The sequence below is a fragment of the Artibeus jamaicensis genome, unplaced genomic scaffold (genome assembly GCF_021234435.1).
Source record: "Artibeus jamaicensis isolate MK-2021 breed Jamaican fruit bat unplaced genomic scaffold, CSHL_Jam_final scaffold_369, whole genome shotgun sequence".
NCBI lineage: Eukaryota > Metazoa > Chordata > Mammalia > Chiroptera > Phyllostomidae > Artibeus > Artibeus jamaicensis.
This window is the reverse complement of record NW_026522042.1, coordinates 7290066-7313511: the sequence shown is the minus strand read 5'-3', so window position 1 is coordinate 7313511 and position 23446 is coordinate 7290066. Positions and strand designations below refer to the sequence as shown.

Here is a 23446-nt window from a genome sequence, read left to right as displayed (position 1 = left end):
GTGACTCCCATCCCCCCTCATAATTAATAATTCTTTGTATCAAATTGTCCCTGTTCAAATTACCACGTACCTTCTTGTCCTGATTGGATCCCCAGGCTGATACACACCCCCACTCTTCACCTGACTAATTTTACTCATTCTTTAGGTGTTGATATCATTTCCTTATAGAAGCCTTCTCTGGTCTCAAATCAAACCATATCCATTTCCTTTTTATTCACAGGATCTTCCACATTTTAAAAATCATGCATTCATTTGTGTGATATTATGCCTTTGTCTCCCCCCCACTGCCAGATAATAAGTTCTAGGAGGATAGTGATCATATTTATTTACTGCTATAGTCCCAGTGCCCATCATAATGCCTTGGCCAACAATGGGTCATTAAATGAAAAGTGGAGTAAATGTTTAATGAGGTCCTGTTGTATCCAAGTGGCTGGTGGCAATGAAAAAAAATAGAACTCAATTCCTGTTCACAGGGGGTTAGCAAAGTTATATGAGAAAATAAGACCCCCCCACAACACACACAAATACAAAGCAGGAAAGGGAAGTTTCCAAAAGAATGGCATAAATTGTAAATACTAGTAATTCAGAGGCAATCAAGAATTTTATTTTTAAAAAAGATTGTATGTAGTTTTATAAACATCCTGAGAAATTTAATTTCTTCTTAGATAATTGAATTTTATCTATTATACACAAATGAGGAGGAAAATGGGACAAACGAGATCAGCTACTTATTTTAGAAGATATTTTTGGTAGATTCATGAGTTACTAATTTCTGTCAGGAGTTTTTAAAGTGTAGCATATTTTCTGCCAGAAAAATATTTTCTGTTTCTATTTATGTAGGTTTCCCAAAGTAAAAATAACTAACTACAAAATTGGAGACAAGTACTCATATTTCTTCTTTTCTAGGACAGGGGTTCTTTGGCTTTACGCACTTCATTTAGTGTGTGTGAGTGAGGGCTGACTGTTATCTATTGTGTCCACGGTGAAACCATCTTCTAAATGTAAATAGTTACTTTGGCATGGTCTTGGACAAACTCAGAATCATGCATTCTGGGCTTTGGAGTGGTTAACAGTCACATTCTGTCCAGTTTCATCCAATGGAAGTGAAGGGCTGTCCTATATGCTCTCAGATCCTTTCCAACTCTCCGAAGGAGTGTAGACATCAGTTGAGCAATCATTCCCAGTGTCAAGTATGTTTCCTGCTGCAAGTCCTTGGTTGTGAATGAATCAGTGGAATTGTAAACTTTATTAAAATATACAGTGAGGTTTGGCATTTTCAGGTGTCAAAGGCTTATGAGTTTCAACTCTTTAGCCCATGTGGATCATATCATGCAACTTTCCTGGCCTTCAGCTTTCTGATTAGAGAATATTAACAAGATAACACCGAGTTTTTCTTTAATTAGTAAACACTTTCAGTACAAATTATATGCCAGGCACTGAGGACACAGAATTAATACGTGATTCCTGTCCCTTTTGTTTCGGGTGAATTGGAGAAAGAAACTAGTGTTACAAGATCAGTTAGAAAGACGTTGTGGTCAATCACTTAAATTCACAATACACCATTTCCTTATTTTTGTATACATAAATAAAAAAGACTACCTTCCATAAGAACTAAGATAGAGTGGAGATTATTCAAGATGTACTGTGTCAAATCGCAAAATGAACAAAACTGAGTTAAAGATTTGTTTGACCACAGGTTTAGAAACAGGGAATGTAAAGTGGAAGTTAGACTCGTTGACTCGGGGCTTTGAAATTCACAGTCGAGAGATGAACTTTACATACAGCGAGCACTTTCGGGGAGGGTCTCGAGATGTGGACCAATAAACATTTTTCCAAATGCAAAAATATTGGTACTATTGGACGCAAAACGGTTAAAGTACGTTAAACGAGAGCTAGCCAAGATAGATCAGAAATAAACCCAGCTACTAAAATCAAGATTTAGAAAAGTGACACTTAACCACGTTGCCTGGTAACTCCCACTAGTGTTTGGAGCTCTTCAGCTAATTATTTCTCGGAGACTTGGATGAGCTACAAGGGGACCACCAAGCAAGCTGTCCATTTCTGACCAGGAAACCAAAACCCACAGTCCTATCTCCAGACTTCCCAGTCCAATCCTGGGCGAAGGACCGCGCATCCGTTCACCGACCAATTTCACCCTAGGCCGGCCCTAGTGGAGAGACTTGCTTTCCCATTGGGTGGGCGCGGGATGAACGTCTCTGATTGGCTTAAAGAAGGGGCGGGGCGAGGCGTTTCGGACGGCTCACCGCCCCTAAAACCTCTCTGCTGCTCACGATTGTGGGAGGGCGGGGGTTCCTGGAGCAGAAAAGATCGCCGCACTGCCTCTCCGGGCCTCGGTCCGCACCCCACCGGAGCCGGGGTCCCCTCCCACCAACCACGCGAGCTCCGCCCCCACGCCGCGCGGGAGCCGACGGGTCAGGTGATCAGGGGCCGGCGCGGTCACGTGGCTGGGGCGCGCCCTCCCGTTGTGGCCATGGCGGCCGCAGGCTCCAGTGTGGTGAGGCGAGTGGAGCAGCTCGGAGACCTGGCTCAGGCCCACATACAGCAGCTCAGCGAGGCGGCCGGCGAAGATGGTGAGGGAGCGGAGCGGAGGGCGGCGAGCGGGCGGGCGAGCGTGTGCAGAGCTCGCTCTCTGCGGCCGTGGGAGCTGGGGCTGCGGCCTGCGGTCCGCGTGTCCCGCGCGCCGTCCGTGGTCCACTCCGCCGAGCTCGCGTGCCCTGAAGCCGAGGCGTTGCCGTCGGCGCCGCGTTTTTCCTAATCTAGGGAAAAAATCGTTTGCAGCTCAGACAGGTCCGCGCTGCTTGCCTTTCATTGTCTCTGTAGCGACTGGCGGAAAGGGCGGAATTCGGATAACTGCACACGAAAGTTTACGCGAGTGGTTAAAGCTGAGTGACAGCGCGCGGGCAGTGGTGGTTTGGGGTGCTGGAAGGAGCTAGGCGAGTGTGATAGTAACAGTTTGCGAATTTACGCTGTACATTTCTGTCTTGTTTGGGATTGTAAGCTCAGCTGTGAACAGTTTTCCGCGGAAGAGCTTTAAACATGGATATAGTGTACAAGATTCTTCCATATACCTGGTCCTACTTCTCACAAGGTTTGTCAGGACTAGAAATCTTCTTTTGGAGAAGTCCAAGCAGTTTCCTTAAAAAAAAAAAAAGTCGAGAATTTTCTCGACTTCTGATTTTAAGTCCAGTTCTGTTTCACTACTTCTCAGCTGCCTGTAGATTTTACATGATTTCTCTTTGGCTTTGGAGTCTTTACTAGAATACTCATTATCACACTCACAGGAAAATAGTATTGGAACATTTATTTACCCAACTGATTGAGTGAATAGTTGGTGAATTTATTGAATAGGGTCTGTGATGAAAGTGCTCTAGTTCTAGTGAAGATTATTTGCCGAATTATTTTTTCTTAGGAGCATATTCTTCAAAACCCACAGAAATGCCCAGAAGCTGACCTCTTTTTCGGTTTGTGGTAAGTGAATCCCAGGATTCACAGGAATGGTTGGTTCATGGACAGTAGTGGCTAGCACCTGCGAGTGTATCTAAGTTACTTCTAACTGAAGAAGCTGGGCAGTGATCTCGCCCCACTCCCGCTCCACCTGAACCCGTTTAAACAGATCAAGGAAGATCTTTTATTCACATGTCATTGAACCCAAAAGCCATTCTCATTTTTCTGTGGAAGAGTTATTTAATCCAGTCTAAAATGAAGGCTGTAAATAAGTCACGTGGTAGAGATTCATGTTTGGAGGCTTTATACTTATATTTCTGCAAATTTACTAAAGTTAAAATGATACTGGTGCATATTATGAGTTATTAGTATTACTAGCACGGTTTTCTTATTTTAAGAAGTTTAATAAAGATGTGGTTGCATGTATTTGAGTTGAAGTTGACATTCTTTTCCTGTACAATGAAATTAATATACATTTAAAATTTGTCCTGTAATGTAGCAATGTACAATTATATTTGGTTATAGAATTGATAGTTCTTATTGTCTTATTCAAATTAGATCAGATACAGCCACACCTTCCACTGAGGAATGGCCTGCATTTTGTTTTTATTCAGTTTTGTGAACTTATTTCTCACCGTACAGACTATATTTACTACGTGGAACTGTGCCATGAGAGGGGCTTTTTCCAGAAATGTGTAAGAAGCACTTTTGCCTTGCCTGTCATCATTTTAACTGAATTGTTCTAGTAAAAATATTGCAGTTCATAAAAATTTTCTAAAATTTGAGCTATTACCTCTTCACCCCCAGTAATTATGTCATAAATTCATGTGAGGTACACCTTCAGCGAATTCAGTGCCTGTCTTACATTTAAAATAATCCTGCACATTAAGAAGAAAATGTTAGTGCAGACTACAAAGAAACAGGAGCACTGCCATGTTCCACACAACTCCATGGTAGAATCTTTTTTGTGGTTTTTGTTTTGGTTTTTTTTTACATGATACACCTCTCCTGGGCTCAGGAGAGACAGGAGGGCAGTGCTAAAGAAGAATCAGGCCAGGTGAATAATGTGTCTCACAGTAGTCAGAGTCTGGTCTGGGTACAGGTGAGGCCTCACCTGGGAAAACAAGGTCATCACGTGATTGCCGACAGGCACGGCTTAACCTGGTGTTGCTTTCACTCCTACACTGAACAGCTGCTCTGTCTGGGCCAGTGCTGAGGCCGGATCAGCTGGTCCTGCACCCAGTGCTAGATTTTTTGTCCATTGGCCAGTCAGGAGGAAAGGGGGGTTGAGGTGTGTGTGTATACACACACACACACACACATATACATATACATATACACACATACATATATTGCAGGAAGGAAGTACAGAGGGGCAAACTCAGAGACTTGGATGTTGGGGTGGTAGTCATATATCTAAATTTGTTCAAACGGGATAGTACAGAAAGCTGGAAAGCACCTTGGTATGGATAGTTTGTAGTTAGGGAAGAAAAGTTCATGAGGAAAGGTGAAACCATAGAAGCAGGGGAAATACAATGTTGAAGAAAGGGAAGGAATTAGAAGACAATGTAGGGGAAGGCAGGCATATCAGAAGTCTGGTTCCAGCTCTTCCATGTTGTGAACGGACGAAGTAATTTGTTCCATAAAAAAATAAAATGAGCAGATGCATTATATAATTTTAATTCTGATTGCTATTTTACATACATAAACATGTAAACACACTATGATGAACTTATAAATGCTCTGAGTGTCAACATTTTATGAAATATTTGAGTTAATCAGTTGGGCTCCTTTGGAAAATACATTTATGAAATTTCAAGTTTTCAATGGAAGCCCTTTCTGTAAATTGATTACATGTTTGTATTATTCCAATAAAAGTTTTAGACTTACTACTTAAACATGTTGGGTGCTTCAACATCATAAAAGAAGCAATATGAAACTACAGACTGCATTTGAGAAATGACAGCTGAACCTACAAAGTTTGCAGTCTAGCTTTCCAGAACAAATTTCCATTACATTAGCTTAGTTAGGATTAGGTGTCATGTTATATTTGTTTCACATAAGCTGTTACTCTCATGCTGCTCCTCTAATGCCATAAACATTATTTTATTCAGTCATTTCAGATGCTTAATATTTTAGTTTAAATAACAGGCTGAAATTATGTGACGTGATCACCGTGTTTGTTTGTTTGTTTGTTTTAAGATTCTGTTTATTTAGTTTTGGAGAGGTAAAGGGAGGGAGAGAAACGTCAATGTGTGGTTGCCTCTTGTGCACCCCCTGCTGGGGACCTGGTATACAGCCCAGGCATGTGCCCTGGCTGGGAATCTGATGACCCTTTGATTTACAGGCTGGCACTGAACCCCTGAGCCACATCAGACAAAGTGGGTGTCTTTTTTTTAAAACTTCCTGATTTTTAAAGAGAGAAAGGAAGAGGGGGGAGAGGGAGAGAAAAACATTGATTAATCTATTTGATTTGTTGTTCCACTTATTTCTGTACTCACTGGTTGATTCTTGTATGTCCCCTGACTCGGGATCCAACCTGCAACCTTGGTGTATTGGAACCAGAAACGACTGAGGTGCCTGGCCAGGGCTAATTGCCCTGTTCTTATCTCCTACAGATCACTTTTTAATTCGGGCTTCTGCAGCTCTAGAAAAATTGAAACTCTTATGTGAAGACAAAGACTGTTCAAATCCATCAAACCTCCTCGAACTTTACACACAGGTACTGAGACAGCTGTGGTTTCTGACATGTTATGGGGTTAGATTGCCTAATTAGATGGTTGATTCCGCTAAGTGTAATGAAATCAGTTTATTCTCTACTTTAAGTGAACACTCCTTAAAGTGTTCGATTTGTTCAGAAACTGTATGTATAAAGTATATAGACTTGCAACTTTGTAACAATATGCAAAGAATATTTAGCACATGTGTTGATAAGAAAAATCAGGATTACGTCTTTCAGATAACAGAATCTGTTCCCATTATAGATAAGAAAGCAAAACAGGACTAATCCTATTTTCAAGGTCACAAAGGTTATTCTGAGGAAATGGAGGCTTCTATAAAAGCCCCAATTATTTCTCCCTGAAATTCTGATTTCCTTAGGATGCTCAACGTGACTCCCCCTGCTGTTGTCATGCAAGGTGTATGGTTGTTCTGTTCCCCCCTTTCCGTTTTTCTTTGCTTTCAAAATCAGGCCTCTGTATGGACAAGATACAAGATCTGTTTTGTTGGTTTTCTCAAACACTGCTGAGGCAAGTGGACATTATTGTCTCGTTACAGTAACTGACATTCACATAGCATCTTACAGTTGATAGAGTGCTTCACACACCCTGGCTCGACAGCTCAGGGATGTAAGGATGAGGTGGTTATATAAAGGAACTATTTGGTAGCTACCAGTAGTCATGGGGAAGTGACTCAAACACAGGAAACACAGTCAATAGTATTTTGATAACTATATGTGGTGCCAGTTGGTGACTGGAAATACCAGGGGAATACTATGGAAAGATGATTGTCTAACCACTGAGCTGTGTGCCCGAAACCAATACATAATAAAAATTGAAAAAAAAGTAGAGTAAACTTCAATACGCTTCCAAATGCACTTCACAGCATTTGGATGCCTGGCACTGTGCTTTCTGTTGGGAGGCACAGAAGATGGTTTCTGTGCCATGGTCAACTGCCATGGTCAGATGAGCCAGTAACAGCTACTCACAACCCCCCGGGAGCTGTTGTAATTGGGTAGAACTTGGCCTGGCTTTCTTTTTTTCCAGGAGGCTCCCTGCTTGTCTCATTTCTTTCACATGAGAGAGTTCTGACCATCTTCATTTATTTGCAAGAATAAGGCAAAACCCCTGGAGATGCAGACTTATATTCCCCAGAACCCCCTTGCATCCCATTTACAGTTCTGAATCAACATACCGTTTTTCATAGGATGATGGTCTCGGCCTTCCTGGCTTAAGCCCTCTGCAAAAGAACAAATAGAAAAAAATTAAATTTGAAAAGTAGGCAAAATGTCTAGCTGTAAATATAATATGACATGAACTTTACAGAAAACTTCATAGCTATTTTACTGAAATACTAGTGCTAATCTTCCTTCCCTCACAAAATAAAGCGGAGTTTTATGTAGAGTTCTAAAGTGGACTTCATTTAGCCCTAAGTAGTGTGCGAGGTGATGTTGTAAGTGTTTTACATGTTAATTCATTTTATCCTCAAAGCAAAGAACTTGAAAAGTCATTTAGTCCTTTTCATTTTACCAATGAAGAAACTGAGGTTCAGAAACATAAAATTGACCTGTCCTTTCGTTAGGTGGTTAATGGTAGAACTAATACCAGAGCACAGTTTTTGGTCTTAGTCCAGTAGATTAAAAAGGGGGGTTGGGTAGTTCGAAGGTCCTTGGGTAGAGTGCCTTGCATTTAACTGAGAGTGCTGGGGGTCTTAGCGTTTCAGTTGCATGATGTGCTGCTCTGCTGCCTGTATGGCTGGATGCACATCCCCCAGATGTTGAATCTGCATTTGGGAAAACGAATCCTTTGAAGATTCAGTTTACAAAACTAGAGCCTGTGACCTTAACTTGATACAGCAGCTGTTTAGAAAATGTTCAGAGTATGTATGTATAAATAGCAAAGGATATAATAATTATACTTTCCATAATATTGTATATGATTAACTTAATTAAAACATAGAATTCCACTTTATTTTGTGAGGGAAGGAAGATAGCACTAATTTAATATTTCAGTAAAATAGCTATGACGTTTTCCATAAAGTTCACATCAGATTATATTTACAGCTAGACATTTTGCCTACTTTTCAAATTTAAATTTTTTTCTACTTATTGATTTGAGAGCGAGAAAGAAACATTTGTTTATTATTTCCCTTATATATGTATTCATTGGTTGATTCTCGTGGGCGCCCTGACCTGAGATTGAACCCACAACCTTGATGCATTGGAACAACGCTATAACCAACTGAGCTACCCTGCCAGGGCCTCAGATTTAAATATTGTGCTAGAAAACTTAACTGTCTAATAAAACATATACATATACATATATATGCATATATATATGAAAAGTTAAGCTATTGAGAGTTATTCCCTCAGGTGTAAATCCTTTACAGCTACTTGTTTTCTCTTACACATCAGGCTATTTTGGACATGACATACTTTGAGGAGAACAAGCTAGTAGATGAAGATTTCCCTGAAGACTCTTCGCAGAAAGTAAAAGAGCTGATCACTTTTCTTTCAGAACCAGAAATTTTAGTTAAAGAAAATAACATGAACCCCAAAGTAAGTTTTACACTCATGAATGATGGTGAAGCTGCTAATTCTTACTGTGTGGACCGCTCTTTAGAGTCTGTAATTTTTTTCTTCTTGAATATGTCTTTGTCTCTGTTTTAAATTAAGATTCAAAGCCCTGGCCGATGTGGCCCAGTGGATTGAGCACTGGCCTGCACACTGAAAGGTCATGTGTTCGTTTCCCAGTCAGGGCGTGTGCCTGGCTTGCAGGCCAGTGTTTCCCTCCCTCTCTTTCTTCCTTCCTTACCCTCTCTAAAAAAAAAAAAAAAAAAATCTAAGTAAATACATAAATTAAGGTAAGAGGGATTTATGAGAGTTTAACACTTCACAACGAAAGTTGTTATATTTTACTAGAGATGTTTCAGAATATTTGCATGCTGGGATTATATTTTAATTACAGTGCCTGGTCATTTTCGAAGCACAGATATTTGCTATTTCTGCTCTCTTTACTTTTGCAGATACTGTATCTCCTTGAGGGTCCCTAGTAACTTAATTAGCACACCTGCTGTCCTTTTTACAGTCCTCATCCTTCTGGACGTTTGCTGCTTTTCTTGGATCAGCCTAACCCTCCAGCCCTGCGTGCTTCTCCTCTCCATCTCCGAGAAGTCTTGCTCTTTCCCCAGCATCTCCCCTTCCCCCACTCTGGGAACAGGCACGCACGCCCAAGGATGTCTCCTTACTCCTCTGACAGTCCCTCTTCTGTCTTTGCGTTACAACCTGTTCGTGTACTCTTCCCTGCCGTCTCTATTTGGGTGATTTCAAGATTTTTATCTGTAGCCATGGCTACTCATTCAAGTGCATAATTTCTCATCTTCAACTGCTGCCTCTGTCCCCCTGGATATTTTTAGTGTTGTATGTGGGAATGCTAACTGGAAACACATCATCTCACATTTTAAATGACACAACACAGTAAACGTTTCATTAAAATTGTTTTTGTGTGTATATTTTTATTTTATCCTAGTAATAGTGGAAATAGATCTGGTTTCAAGTAACATGTATTTCTGAAAAGTTATCTTTTTAATCAAGCAATATTTTCTATAAATATAAGTGGAGTATTTTAATTTTCATATAGTAATAGATTTCTGCATCTAAGTGATACATTCCTGTGTAAATATGTGAATGAAGAGCAGGTTTTGTGCAATGAGAGTTTTTAATTCCTCAGTGTTTCGAACTCTAACTTTGGTTCTACAGCCCTCGGGCTGCCCTCTGAGCCGCGCCTGTGTTGTGTTTCAGCACAGCGCTCTGCTCGGGGACGAGCTCCTGGAGTGTCTCTCGTGGCGAAGAGGAGCCCTGCTTTACATGTACTGTCATTCTCTGACCAAAAGGAGAGAGTGGCTCACCAGAAAGACGAGCTTGCTTAAAGAGGTAAGAGAGCGGTTCTCATGTACTTTGGATTATTGACATTTTTATAGGTTTCCAAAAGCTGTCCTTGGTTAGTATTAAGACTATTGGAACCACAGGGTCTGCATTCAGGTCTTTCACTTACTGGCTGTGTAATCGTAAACAAATTGGAATTGTTGTGAAGGTTGAATAAGGTAACATGTGAAAACCTGTATATATTGGAAAGTTCTATAAGCTGGGGGTTTTATTTTTTAAACACTGTGTAAGGTAGATGATCTGTATTAATTTTTAAGCATATTTTTTGGCCTGAAGAAAACAAATGTGGCTGTGAGCCTCTGTCAGCAGATCACTCCTGCTGCTCCTGGAAAATTGTGGCTCTGATTTGGTTTGACTCTTCTGACCAAATCAGTAAATGTAAACATCATCTTAGTATTACGTGCTATCACTAAGGATTCTAACCTGGGTTGTTTGGGTACATGTAGTTTATGTGGGCCTGGAAGTGAGAGGTCACACTTTCACATGTAAAAGTTTGAGCATATTTCCAAATTCTAGTACGTACATAGTAAATTGTTAAACACGTCTTTATTATCTTTATCCTTTTCTTCCTCTGATCCCATTTTTTCGACAAGTATAGTACTGAATCGTGTTCTTGGCTAAGGATTTTTTTCTTTTATACTCTTACAACTGGAGCATTTGGTGGGTTACACTTTATAATATATATTAAAAGTTTTTGGGGTGGTGGATCCTTCAACCACTGAAATGTAATAGTCATAAGACACATCTGTTTATTAGTCCGTTTTCTCTTGAGCAAAGAATGGGGTGGTGGGGGGAATAACATTTGAAGTTTCTATAGCTCTGCGTATAATACTTTCAATTCTTTGGCTTTGACTTTCATTCAGTACCTTGTTGATGGAATCAGTTACTTGCTACAGATGCTAAATTATCGGTGTCCTACCCAATTAAATGAAGAAGTTTCTTTCCAGGACCTAGACACAGCTAAGTTACTGAGTGAAGGTAATGTGATCTCTTTTTGAAGTTTTTGTTTTTAAAGCCTTTTAAAATTTTAAGAAGTTTATTATACTTCACACTGATTTAAGTACATTTCAAGTTACATCATAGACAAAAATAATAAAACAGCTTCTAAAAATTCAAAGATCTTCTCATATAGAAAAATGCTGACCTCTGTTTTGTAATTTTGGGAGTGTTGTATTTCATGGTACGTACTTATTTTGCATCCCCCATAGTCTCCATCAGGTCCCAGGTTCTACCACTTGTAGCAGAAACTAGAAGTAACTTTAAAATAAGATACAACTTTACTGCTCTTGCACGGTAAAGAAGATCAGAGCTGGTTCTGTTGGTCTGTGGTGTCATCAGGTTTCTATCTTTTTCCTCCATCACCTTTAGAACCAGAGCCCCTGAGATAGATTAGAAAGTTAGCACTTTCTGTAGATTACTGTGCGGATGGCGCAGAGGTGTGCAGGACACATCCCTCTGAGGATTCTGCCTCCATTCTCAGTATCCCAGCATGCTCCTGGAGCTCCTTCCATCTCACCTCTAGGTGTGCAGGAATGGCACTCCTTAGGAGCAGCCTTCTCAGAAGCTTCTTACAGCATGTACAACACTTTCATCTACATTTCACTGGCCGGGGTTGGATCACGTGGATTCATGTAATTACAAGGGAACCTGATATAGTCCTTTACCTGATGTGCTGCCATCCCAAATAAATTGTTTGTTTATTAAGAAAGAAAGGAAGAATAAATACTGAGTGGCAACTGTTTCTGCCACAAACATCTTTGCACTTAAAAATGCTGAGAACTGGATGTGGTCAATCATCAGGGTTTTAGACTGCGGTGCAGGAGGGAAGAACTGCCTGTTCTCACTCTTTTTACAAGTGGAGGGACTGAGGTCCTGATGAACCGGCTGCACCTGTTCACAGTCACGTAGCTGGCAGGCGAGGTACATGATCCTGTGTGTACGTTTTCTGTTACCCCTCATCTGAGGTTCTGTTGGAGGAAATCAAAAATGGGAAAAGGAGAAAACTTCTTAGGGAAAATTCTGTTGTTTTATTTTATATTTTAATTCTCCTTTGGTAGCTTCTGTGGAATTTTGTAGTAAAAACATCGCATAGGGGAAAAACATGATATAAGTGTCATCAATACATGGCTAGCGGAATACAGAAGTTTTTACTTTCAGTTAATTCGGACAAATAGCTTGTTCTATAGAAGTTTTATTGTGAATACAAAGTGCTCTTTCAGTAGGCATGATACTTTGACAAACCTGGGGTGTTTTATTTATGGGAAGTATTGCCCATTTATGGGTGTTTTATTTACGAGATAACTAGTGAGCTGACTAGCTGCATTCAAAATGGCTTTTCCAAAATGTCCTTATATAATTGCATGGATTACTTTAGAAGAAAAAGCAGGGGTAGGCACTAAAGCCGATTTAGAACCAAAGAAAGTGGCACAGGTCACGGGTTTCCCTTTTCCCATTTGTAGTCGTAAGGTAAGGTATTCTCATGGCCTGAAACTTTTTCGCCAAAATGCATGTGATACTGATATCTTCCCTTAGGTCATAACTTGCACTCACCCTGGCTCGTGTTGCTTCTATAACAAGGGAATCAAGAGGACAGGGAGGGTCGCTGTCCTCCAGAAACAAAGGAAACTGCGTTATGTCCATAGTGGTATCGTCCCAGTGGTGCGTTCCTTCTCTCTCGCTCTCATCTAAAGCTGTGGGTCCCTGTGTAAGGTCGTCAGAGACCAGCAGTGATGCTTTTCATAGGCTCAATTATTCCTAAGACCCCGCTAGAGACATTTAACTTTCTCATTTTCTTGTTAGCCGGTATAAAACAGGATTGCAGAAAATCCTCAGTGCTCCTTAGGGAGAAAAGTTCTATATGAGTCATCAAAAATATTTTTGTGGGCAGATCTTAATATTAATTTACCTAATTTTAGATAAAACTCAAAGCAGTATATATGTAGTAAGATTTCTTTTTATAGGGTAAGATATTCATATCGTCCTTTGACTATTAGCTATATGTCATTCCATTTTTAGCATTTAAAAATTACCCAGTAATGTATTTAGTAAACTTTATCTCATCTGAGTCTCATTCCTCTGTGTGTTCTTATAAAAATAGCCTTGTCAGAATAACCCCGAGTTAACAGGTTAAGTCAAATAATGTTGAGCTTTGCACACCCTTGGTTTATGCCCTTTGTGTACCACTGAGGACCACCTTCTTCCGGCTGCCCTTTCGCCTGTTGCTTAAACCAGAAGCTGGACTTCAGACCCTCTAAAGCAGCGCCTGTGAACTGGCATTGCCGATTGCCTGGGGAGCTTGTTAGAAATACACATTTCTGTGTGCCACCTGCAGGGTCTGATCCAGTACGTGGAGTGCAGGGAGCTCATTTTAATGAGCCCCTGTATTTATGATGCAGTCGGACCGAGAGACCTCACCGCCCCCAGGGATGCCAGTCTGCCCACCATTTAATGTGAAAGTCGCCTTGCTGCCCTCACTCTTACTTCTCTCTGCATCCCCCACTGTCATATGTGTTCTAGGACATGAGCGGGGCAAAGTGAAGTAGTTTATCAAAAACCATGCTGAGCATTAACCAAAAAAAGAAAAAAGTACAGAAAACTTGTAGCAGCAAAAGGACTATAGCTACAGAGTAGTAGACTCCTTGAGGAAGTAGAGAGGAAGAAACTACCTAATTTTTACATTACTCATCCTTTTTTTTTAAACATATTACTTCTCCTTTTAATGCAAGCTAGTTTAATGCAGTGGTTTGGTATAGTCTATGGTCCAGTAGCATCAGCATCATCCTAGGTTCTAGGGCTTTGTTAAAAGTGCAAATCCACAGACCCAACCCCATACCGGAACCTGTCATTCTGGAGGTGGAGGCCCAGCAGTCAGCAGTCAGCACTTGCTCCTGGTAATTCTAAAGCAGGCTGAAGTTTGAGGAGCATTCTTTATTATACAGCCATTCATTCTTTCCCTGGTAAAAATCTTCCTGTAGGATATCTGTCTTCCTTGTCCAGCAGTCACTCCTCCTCGTTAATATAAAGAATGAGGCTAGGGGGAGGCATTATCTAGGGCCCCTTGGGACTGGAGGGACTCATGAGTTGGAGGCCAGAAATCTCAGGGTGGCTAAGACCTCATGTCCCCTCCAATTCCCGCAAGCACCCCTGCTTTCATCCTGTGCCCAAATACCTCAGCTGGCACCTCTCCTCACTCTACACTCCAAACTCAGCTGGGACAGACTTCTGCGGCTGCTGTTTCTCAAGATCCCGACCCCCTCGTGTTGGAGGAACTCTTGGAGGACACAAAACTTGATCATTCAGGACCAGGCTGCTGGCGGGGCTCAGGACAGGGCTGGAGACCACCAGAGCCCTTGCTGGTGTGCTCAGGGCGATGTGCCCACAGTGGGTGAGTGTGTGCAGTTGCTGCCCTCTGGTGCCTGGCTAGGGCACACCGCACTGCCTCCCGACCTTCCACCTGGAGGAGACTACAAAACAGCAAGGACTCCGTATGGATGGTGCACATTGTGCTGGGCCAGCAGCTGCCTAAGCGCCTGCGTGCCACCTACCATGGGGGCTTTTACAAGGAGTGCGTGCAGTGTTCAAGTACCAGGGCAGGCAGCCACATCATCCTGTCATCGGGCATGAGTGACCTATTGCAGTTTGTGGCCAAGTTAGGGTGCCCGCGTTGGAGTGATCTTCATCTTGAATGCCAACACCTTCGGTGTGGAGGGGGCGCTCTACCCTGCCAGCTACCTGTGCCTCCTTAGCAACTGCTGTGTCCTTAGCAACCTGATGTATGGGGGCTGCTGAAGCTGCAGCCCTTCCACACACAGCTGTGCGTCTGGAAAGCACAAGGTGCTCAGCGAATACCTGTGTGAGCAGGCCCAAGACGTGTGCGCTTAGAGCATCTTTCTTACATGGGCAGTGGCACCATCGTGACTTCAGCCCGTGGGTCTGCTGACCAGCAGCTGTCCCATGCACCCACTTCTGCAGGAAGCACAGAAGGCTGAGTCCAGCTCTTTTTGAGCCAGCCTGGCGCCCTGGAAGACTGCAGCCACCGACCTGTGCCTCCACGTATGGCAGGTGCTGAAGACATGCTGAGACCGAATTCAGGGGCACTCGGATGAGGACAGGGGTATCTGGGAAAGACAAACTAGTTTCATAACTTACTGTTACCTTTCACTTTGGTGTGTCCCTCTGGGAACCTCTAGAATTCCAAGTTCGGCAGTTGGGGGGTTATGGAGGGAGTTGAGAGCCATCCCTATCTGTGCAGTGAAACCTGAATGGTACGCATACCTGGGAAGGCAGCAGTGTTTCCAAAAACCTCCTCCTTGGAACAGTGGTGAAGGTGTTCTCTTGCAGGGGAGAGAACTTTGTAGGCTAGGCCACGCAACCTCCCCTTACCTAGTTTTTGGTCAAGGAGACCCAGGTGCTGAAATCCTCCCGCATGAACTCTCAGCAAGGAGAAATTTGAGCTCTCTGCCAATAGCCCCAGGCCTAGATCTTGCTTCACCCACCTTGACCACACACCGCATTCCTTTTCTTGCCTCCCACCTGGCCAGCATCCTCAGAGAAAAAGCCAGAGGGCACAGTCACCTTCTGGTGGTGAAATGAGGCAACATACTGTCCAACTCAGGTCGGGCCAGCCGAGGACCTCTCTGCAGGCCACGGTGCCTCGTCACACCTCCCCAGCCTGGTCTGTGCAGCAAGGCCAGGGCCTTAACCAAAGTCACCCTCTCGGGCTGGGCTCTGTGCACCCCTCTCCCATATGGAACGGAAAGTCATGATGTTTTAAAGCAGAGCCAGGGGAAAGACAAAATAGTAATAGAGAATGAGGCTTCCTTGGAGTTGGGCATAATTAGATCCCAGGCCTCCCTTAGGCAAGCGTTCCCACCCCTCCCAAGTGGCTTCACTTCGTGGGATATACTTCAGCTCCTCCCAGAGCTGTAGCCTGCCTAAAAGTCCAGCCTTCTCTCCATTTCTGCTTCTGTCTTCTCTCCACCAGTCTTTTTAGGAATAGTTAAACAGGGTGTAGGTTCACAGAAATAAAAAGGATATGCATTCAAGGCAGTGCTGAATCTAAGGTACAATTCTGAATGACATCTGAAGCTGCATTCAGCTTTTTCCTGAGTGGTCTGATATTTTTAAGTATGAAGGAATAAGGTAAAAAATAATTATATGTAATATGTATTATACTTATTAAGTGAATAAATTTTATACATAGCATAATTCAGAGTGTAGCCTATCATATTTTCATGAATGCAAGCCTCAGATTCTGCTCTAAAGTGATTATTTCTTTCATTGATATAACAGTTTATGAGTCAGCCAGTTCTTCTAAACCTGTTCCTTCTCTTGCTACTATTTATAAGCTGAATTTGAGGTGAAAGGGCAAATTTTAAAATATAAAAACTTGCTGTAGAGTCAAGAGGACAGACACTGTAATGGTTTTGAAAGTTGAATTTTTCTTCTATTTTCTTTGTGTCTTTAGTACCATCATAATCATTTCTGATTAGCCATATAAGGTGAGCAACTGAGATTATGATTCTCCTTTATTCGAGGCACATTTTTCTAGTTATACAAGTACCTGTACATTAGAATAAATAACATATTTGTATTTTAGTGGCTTTAAGAAGTGAACTAGTTACATAGTTTATATTGTAGTCAATAATTTATACCCAGGTGTTTTTGATTCTAGGTATGTTTGTCTTTCTACCAAATTGATATATGCCGCAAATGTTTAATTATATAATTGCCTTCTTCCATGATAAGAATGCTTTAACTTTTGAATATTCTGCATGTGTTCCTTCTCCTGGGAACATAAAACATCTTAGATATAATTTAAGCACTTTGACAATTCAAAATTAAATGGCCTCAGGGTCCTGTTTGTGCATGATGCTTTCCGCAGGCTCCTGCAGAACTGTAGGAGCTAAAGGGCACTTGACGGGAACTGTGGTCTTGGCCCTGGAGTACACCCTGAGTTAAAGGCCGTGTTCACGGTGGCCTGCAGGAGACTCTCAGTGCTCTGAGATTGTGTGCAGAATTAGGGGTGTGTGTCCTAGGAGAGGTTCCATTGATTACATTTGATTCTTACCGAGGCCTTAAAGAGAATCCCAAAAAGGGTAAGAACACACTGGTCTAACTGATCTTTTGAAAAACTTCTCTGACAATACTCTTTTTTTGAAGGGTGAGAGAGGAAATGTCCTCTTTATAGATAAAATGAGGATAGATGTATCTGCCCTGGCTGGTGTGGCTCAGTGGATTGAGCAGCAGCCCGTGAACCAAGGGGTTGCCTGTTTGATTCCCAGTCAGGGCACATGCCTGGGTTGGGGTGCTAGGTCCCTGGTGGGGGACATTTAAGAGGCAGTCAGTCACACATTGATGTTTCTCTCCCTCTTGTTCTCCCTCCCTTCCCCTTTTGTCTAAAAATAAATAAGTAAAAATTTAAAAGGTAGAGGTGTCAATTCAATGAGGATTGTGCCCAAGTGATACTTGGCTTTTCTAAGTGTAACTATTAAATGAGAAGGAAAAATGATTGATGACACAAAAGGAATTTATTAGTTTTAATAACCAGAGGTTTTTTTTGAAGTTTTGAATTCTAATCTCCTCACCGAAACGACTTTCCCAGGCATATTCAGCGACATCCACCTGCTGGCCATGATGTACAGTGGAGAGATGTGTTACTGGGGGCTGAAGCACTGTGCGGGTCCGCAGCCCGGAGACCAGGAGGTGGGCACCGGCGTTTCCGGAGCGAGCCACACGACACACAAGGAACCCTTGGACTTCCGAGAAGTGGGAGAAAAAATTTTGAAGAAGTATGTATCTGTGTGCGAAGGACCCCTGAAGGAACAAGGATGGAATACAACAAATGCAAAACAAATTTTAAACTTCTTTCAGCATCGCTCTAACTAGTAAGTTCACCTGGTCTTTTTCAAACAAAACCAGAAAGACCCATGAAATGGAAACGTTCCAGAAAAGAAGATGCGTTGACACTGAACTTAAGAATGTCACACTACATACAGATGTCCAGCGTGCTGACCCTTTTCGAAATGCCACCACCGTGCTTCCTTATATATTCGTAAACCTATGAAGAAACAGTTCTTTCACTTCTAAAATGGCATGTGTGTTATCTTAACTCAGCCTGAACTGCAGATGTCCTGTAACTAATGCTAAGGAGGAATCCAGTTCACCTTTGCAAAGACTTTTTTCTGTTACTTCAGATTTTTTTTATTGTGGTAAAATACAACAAAATTGACCATTTTTACTATCTTTAGATTATTTTTCTATCTCTGTACCATGAAGCCTGCTATGCTTCATAGGGTTGAAATCAAGTAACCTCATTGATTTAGATATATGCTACAAATGTAAAAGTTGGCAAAAGCATGACAAATATTCAGATTCCATTTCCAGAATAAGGTAAATAATGAAAGACTTGCCCTGACTGGTGTGGTTTAGGGGATTAAGTTCTGGCCTGTGGACCAAAGGGTCACTGGTTCGATTCCCAGTCAGAGCACATGTGGGTTGCAGACCAGGTCTCCAGTAGGGGGCACTGGAGAGGCAACCACACACTGATACTTCTATCCCTCTCTTTCTCCCTCACTTCCCCCTCTCTAAAAATAAATAAATAAAATGTTGAAAAAAATAATTAAAGACTTCATTAAAAAAATGGTTGCTTAATTATTTTACCATGTATTACTAACGGCATTTAAATTTTTTATCTGTCCTATTAGGTATTTTATCAAAATTTAAAAAGATTTTTCTATCTTGTTTAAAAGAGTATGCATGGTTTATCAAATGAGTAATGAAGATAAAAACCAAGTTAGGTTAGTCACTGTTAGCTCGTATGTCTTTAAGGCACATCTTTTCATATGTATTAAAATGTTAATGTGTTTGTCTTTACTAGTAGGGGTGAGCAGGGTCCTGAGCTGCTCTACTGCTTGCGGGCTTTCCATCTTGCTCCATGCAGTGGTTCCGTCGCTTTCCCAGACCGGACTCCTGTGGCCACACTTGACTGTCACCATCCTGGGTTTCCTTTTGAAATCTGAAATTTTAGTAACTGATGATAATTCTCCTCTGCCTAGCTCTTTCACCTCTTCATTTTCATTGACGATTTGCTCCTTTACTCATGTTCCCTTCTTCATAGCCTCCTCCTCCTGCCCTTTCTCCCAAACCATCAGCTCCTGTCATTGTCCTCGCTTCCTTATCCAACCTCAAGTTGATGGGAACCCAGTGAAGTGCTCTCTGCAGACCCCCAAATCCGCCTTCCCCTTGTCCTTCAGCCTCCTCATTCTGCAAGCCCTCACCCTTTAATTAATTCTATCATTCACGTTTCCTGGATGCTGAGTTCCACATGAAGTACACGCAGCCCTTCAGAGTGGAGTCACTCTAAGTATCTCACCTTCAACTTCAGAGGAGCCCTCAGTGTAAGCCTTTTGTTTTTACTGGTGGGCCCCTCTCCCTTTTCCACGATGGCAGATCCAAACCACTAACATTCCTCGGGCCCTTTGTCCCTCCGCTAACATGTGGCCATTGGGCCTTAGAGAAAACTGAGATTATTAGGAGGTCAGTTTCTGTTTACTAGCTTTGCCCTTCTCGCTGTCTCCGCCCCCCACCCCCCCCTCTTTAGAAGGAGAGAGCTAGCCTGCTGCTTCTGAAGACCAGTCTCCACCGTGCCTGTCTGCCATCCTCTTCCTTCCCCTGGGGCTTCTCTTCCTCTGCCTTCCCGGAGGTATTGATCTTCCCTAGAGTTTGTCCTTTTCCTTTCTCCCCTGTTTTTTCCTTCTTCCTCCTTTCTTTTTACTACTACTAAAATACTCTTGTGTACAGTGTCATTCATAGCCATGACTGCTTCTACCACCTTTAATGTTAGACTGACTCCCAAACCTGTGCTTGAATCCCAGCTTCCTTCCTGCTCTCTAAACCTGATTTCTAGCTGCCTATTAAATATCTTCGCTTAGACGTCCCATAGTGATTTTAAATTCAGTATGTCCAAACCACTAACCCTCTTTCATGTAAAATCTTCTCTTGTTCATTTTTCTCTTTATTTTTGCAGAATGCCATAACCAGTTTCTGCCTACCTTCCCCCTCTCTGTGATCACCCTGTGCGATCGTGTTCTAGACCAGTGTTCCTCACACAGCAAAACCCAGGTGCCTTTGGATGAGCATAAACCTTCTCATAGGGCCTCTTGGGACAGGTGGAATCTCTCCTTATTTCTGCCCCCATCTCTGCTTATCCTCATATAGCTAAGAAGATTTTTATTTAACTTAGTGGTTCACCAAGTTTTACTGTGAAAATACCTTATGCTTTCTAAATATAAAGATTTAAATCATTTTAAATATAGTTTTTAGACCCAAACACTGCTCTCCCCTCCCACCTCCCACCCCCAGTTTTGGAGCATCTCGATCAAGTACAGTACTTTCAGTTCTTCCCCAGGTGCTATGTGTGTTCCTGGCCTCCTTGCAGACCACATCACTTCCACCTGGAACGCTCTGCCCTGCTGTGTGGCCCAGCGATACCTGCTTATCCTTTAGGATTCCACTCGTTCCAGTGGTGCTGTATCCATACGGCTTTTTTCAGCCCTTTCCAGTGAGACTTAGATGCTCCTTTGCTCTTGCCCTCCCATTGCATTGCATTGCTTTATTGTTTCCCTTATGATGGTGAGCACTGCGTTTTTAAAAACTACCTTTACACGTAATGTTTAATCAGTGGTAAACGGAGAGTCAAGTTTTTGGAATTAATAAGTGACGCGATTGTAAGTGCTGAGCTCTGCACAAAAGGGTGGCAGTACTGCATTCCACACTGCCGTGCCCTCCGCACCGGTGTGTTCACACTGCCATGCCCTCTGCACCCATGCATTCCACACTGCTGTACCCTCTGCACCTGTGTATCCCGCACCACTGTGCCCTCTGCACCAGTGGTTGGCAAGGCAGACAAGGGAAGCACTGCTGAGGAGTGAAGTGCCACAAGAGCTGGACCTGAGGAAATGAGAACTTTCTCTTTAAACGCTTGGGACCTCCGTTTTGCCTTCACAACCCGTGTGAGCCGCTTGGGTGTCACTGCTTGGTAGTTGCGAGGGCACTTTTGGGTGCTTTTTGTATAACTTGCCCACCCCCACACAATTGGAGGGTAATTTGTATGCCATAACAGTGATGATACAATGCTTTTTACTCTAGGGTATTACAAAAAGGTGAACATATTTTGTATATTAAAGCCTGCTAAGTAAATTCTGTTTCCTGTAGAATGAAGTAACTTGTAGCTACCACATAAGAAAGGTAACTAAAATTCACTCATCAATATGTGCCTACTACATGCCAGGTTTTGTCCTAGGCACTGAGATGTGTAGCTTTGTAAAACACCCTTTTTCAGAGTTTGCCTTCTTATGGAGGAAGTGAACACACTTCAAGAATACATAGCATGTCAGGTGGTCAGTGCTGCAGAGAATAAAGCAGGTTAAGGGACTAATGACTGGAGAGGACCGCTGTTTTCGGGGTGGTTGGCAAGACACCTCCAGGCACCAATTTTGTGTCTTCAAATTCTACCCCTCTGGTTAAATGCCTTGAACATTCAGTACATTTATAGTTTCTCTTTCTCATGGAAGTTCTGATACTGCAATAAGAAGTGAGTCACTGCATGTAAGACCTTGTCAATTTTATTACATTTAAAGGGTTCTCCAGTGTGGGCTTTACTAATGGGTGAGTCTAAGGGTCTTGATGCATTTATTATACTAAGGGTTTCTCCTTTTGGGTTCTCTCATAGTTACTAAAACTTAAACTCTGTTACCAGAGTTTTCATAAATCCTTAAATTTGTATGGTTCTTTCCCTAAATGAATTTTCATGTCAGGTGGGCTTTGAGACTTAAAGTCCTTCCCACTTTGCTGCATTTATAGGGTTTCTGGCTACTGCAAATTGTTTCATGCTGAATGCTGGCCTGCGAACCTAAGGGTTGCTGGTTCAATTCCCAGTCAAGGCACCTGCCTGAGTTGTAGGCCAGGGCCCCAGCTGGGGGTGTGGGAGAGGCCAGAGATCCATATTTCTCTTGCACGTCATTGATGTTCCTCCCTTCTTTCTCCCTTCTCCTCTCTAAAAATAAATAAAATCTTTAAAATAAAAAGACTGAAGACTTCTCTTTATTCCTTTGTATGCTGAGTCATGGCTAAAATCCCACAATAAAATTACATTCCTACCTTTACAATCCCACTGTGAATTCTCTGGTGTTCATTACAGTGGGAGATGTGTCTGATGCATTCTCAGATTCATTTTAATGGCATTTTTAATAACCCACAGCTGGTTGACATACTAGTTTTAAGTTGCTTAAAAATTTTCTCTTCCCCTTTGAGCATTCCATTTTGTGGCTCACAGAAGCCTCCCCATCTGCCATAGAATCCAGGATTCTGTAGTCTCTGATATCACTGTTTTGTATTGTTTTGAAGACCTAATTGGCTTTATTAATGGATCCATGAATGGGGCTACCACCTAGCAACTAGAAGGGTGCTCCCTTGTATTTTTTAACACAATATGAGATCATATTATAAAAGTATTACGTTAGAATACACTTAATGTATCTACAATTAAAGTATGTGTTATATACTCATGCTGTATTCTTTGCTGTTTGTTTTCCTACTTCTATGAAAATTTCCAAGTAAAATGTTGTGGAGCATATAAAATCTTTTAAATAAAATGGTGTTCCCACATTTGTATCTTGTTTGTTTTATGTCTGGGTGTTGTGTGAGAAGGAAAACTTTCATCATCTCAGTTTACTGTTGAGGTCTGAATGCTGTTTCTTCTGGCCCTCAATTTTCAGACTGGAATATGGGCTCTGGAGCTGGAGTGCTGAGGTTAAATCCCAGCCCCATCCCTTCCTAGCTGTGTGACTCTATGTAAATTACTTAACCTTTCTGTGCCTTGATATCTTATTTAACACAGGAATAACAATGGTATCTACCTCACAGGTTATTGAAGATTAAATGATCAATGTTACCACATGGCAAGAGCTCAGAAGAGTTACTACTATTACCGTTTCCCTTCCTGTCTGTTCTGTGTATGGGCACTCCTTGTTCATTATACTGAAAACTAGAATACTCATCAGCCAGAATGACCGAGTGACAAGCTTCTGGCCAGGGAGCAGTCACTCGCCCTGTCCTCAAGTGGTGCCCTGTCCTCAAGTGGTGCGGGCCATTCTAAATGGGAAAGCAGGTTTCAGAAGAGAGAGCGTGGGCTAGACAAGCACCTCAAATGCTTGTTTTATGGGTGTCGCCAGAAGAAAACCTACAGTTTTCAGAAAATTTCAGCCCCAAGTATACACACACATACATAATTAATGCATAAATATAAATATACAGTGTATA

At 42.1% G+C, this 23446-nt stretch overlaps 1 protein-coding gene across 2 annotated transcripts; it reads left to right on the top strand.

Annotated features, from left to right (window-relative positions):
• Nucleotides 1-2294: 2294 nt before the first annotated feature.
• On the top strand, nt 2295-22774 carry RIMOC1 (RAB7A interacting MON1-CCZ1 complex subunit 1). Of its 2 annotated transcripts, none has more exons than XM_037138518.2 (6): nt 2295-2591; nt 6084-6187; nt 8597-8740; nt 9941-10114; nt 10990-11104; nt 17730-22774. In XM_037138518.2, the coding sequence occupies exons 1-6, from the start codon at nt 2492-2494 to the stop codon at nt 18011-18013; spliced, it is 921 nt and encodes a 306-aa protein (XP_036994413.2). In that variant the 5' UTR covers nt 2295-2491; the 3' UTR covers nt 18014-22774. The 2 variants fall into 2 exon arrangements, with proteins under 2 accessions (XP_036994413.2, XP_036994415.2); XM_037138520.2 differs by having other exon boundaries at nt 9983-10114; nt 17730-22773.
• Nucleotides 22775-23446: the final 672 nt, after the last annotated feature.

Bases quoted from the DNA above. Each gene is read 5' to 3' on its own strand.
- RIMOC1 (XM_037138518.2), top strand. From the start codon at position 2,492: ATGGCGGCCGCAGGCTCCAGTGTGGTGAGGCGAGTGGAGCAGCTCGGA. The intron at 8,741-9,940 runs GTAAGTTTTACA...TTGGTTCTACAG, and splicing joins AAAATAACATGAACCCCAAA to CCCTCGGGCTGCCCTCTGAG. The intron at 10,115-10,989 runs GTAAGAGAGCGG...ACTTTCATTCAG, and splicing joins AGACGAGCTTGCTTAAAGAG to TACCTTGTTGATGGAATCAG.